The 1,587-nt window shown below is 41.8% G+C and overlaps 1 protein-coding gene across 1 annotated transcript; it reads right to left on the minus strand.

The window, feature by feature from the left end:
• Positions 1-427: 427 nt before the first annotated feature.
• On the minus strand, positions 428-1,387 carry LOC129628544 (olfactory receptor 1038). The gene has a single exon (XM_055548000.1). It carries the CDS (start codon positions 1,385-1,387, stop codon positions 428-430), a length of 960 nt encoding a protein of 319 aa, XP_055403975.1.
• Positions 1,388-1,587: the final 200 nt, after the last annotated feature.

Raw genomic sequence — 1,587 nt, forward strand, 5'->3', positions numbered from 1 at the left:
ATCCGGTTCCCATTATTTTGTAAAGTTGGAAAGAGAGTCATGCAGAGTTCAGGTCAATTGTCCAGAGTTTCACAGCTAATAAAAGAAGATAGAATTGAAACGCATGCAGTCTTGGTTCTAGAGTCCTGAGTTCTAAGAAAAAGATGCTGCTACCTTTGTTTGGGATACATTTATATGTGTTTGGGAGAGTATTTGTGTTTGCTTTTGAAGATGATTTCATGGTCTTTAAATGCTACTATGTCCTGCCTGAGCAGGACTCAGAATCAAACTGACTTTCCAGAATTGACCTGGGTCCTTGTAGTAATTATCAGGGCCTGTTGAAGTAATAATCACATTTTCAGTTTACTGGTAAAGAAATTATAAGCAATGTCAAAAAGGGAAAGACTCACTTATTTTTCTTCTTGTATTTAATACAATGTTATTATTATTATTTTCTTAATTTTAATATCTTTAAAGTTTCACAACCTTTTCCCAAGACTTTCTTGGAGGCATTCTTCACCTCTTTGTTTCTTAGACTATAGATGAGTGGGTTCAACATGGGGATCACCACAGTGTAAAACACAGATGCCATTTTGTCTGTGTCCAGGGAGTGGTTTGACTTGGGTTGCAGGTACATAAAGATCAGCGTGCCATAAAAAATAGTAACAGCCACCATGTGGGAGCCACAGGTAGAAATGGCCTTGAGTCGCCCCTGGGTAGAACGAATCCTTAGGATGGCGGTGATGATGAAGAGGTAGGAGGTGAGGACAATGGAAGACGAACAGATCATATCAAAACCAGCAAAGGCAAAGATCAGAATTTCCTTCATGCGTGTGTCTGAGCATGACAGAGCCAAGAGAGGGAGGTCATCACAGTAGAAATGGTTAATGACTTTGGGGCCACAGTAAGTTAGATGGAAGGTGATGATGGTATGGAACAGGGCAACCAGAAAGCTGTATACATATGGAACTGCCACTAGTCGAATACAGACTCTCTTTGACATCAGTGTGGAATAATGCAGGGGACTACAGATGGCTACATAGCGATCATAGGCCATGGAAGCTAAGAGGAAACACTCCGTGATCATGAAGGTGAGAAAACAGCCCAGTTGCATTGCACAAGCATAGAAAGCAATAGTATTGTGCTCCACAACAAAGTTCACCATCATCTTTGGTGTGATAGCAGAGGAGTAGCAAAGATCAACAAAGGCCAAGTGACTGAGGAAATAGTACATAGGTGTGTGGAGTCGAGCATCAGTTCTAATCAAGGTAATCAAGCCCAGGTTGCCCAGCACCGTGACCAGATAAATGACCAAGAACACCACAAAGCAGGGGACCTGAAGCTCTGGCCGTTCTGTAATTCCCTTGAGAATGAATTCAGTGACAAAAGTAAGATTCACTTTAGCCATTTAATCTGATGGATTTTGAAGAGTTTGTTGTGAGTTGAAGAATAAAAATGACACCTTCTACAGCCTCTGCCAGTGTTTGGGAAGGTGATCATTAGCATCTTCTATCCGTGAGTCACACCACCTTGTGGGCACAATGTAGCTACGGCTCTCCAATGACATGCCATTCTTGCTCCAGGGAAAGGAATCTATTACTCTCAGAG

Source organism: Bubalus kerabau, chromosome 15, assembly GCF_029407905.1.
Source record: "Bubalus kerabau isolate K-KA32 ecotype Philippines breed swamp buffalo chromosome 15, PCC_UOA_SB_1v2, whole genome shotgun sequence".
In the NCBI taxonomy this organism is placed as follows: Eukaryota; Metazoa; Chordata; class Mammalia; order Artiodactyla; family Bovidae; genus Bubalus; species Bubalus kerabau.

Coding starts and splice junctions, on each gene's coding strand:
- LOC129628544 (XM_055548000.1), bottom strand. CDS start 1,387: ATGGCTAAAGTGAATCTTACTTTTGTCACTGAATTCATTCTCAAGGGA.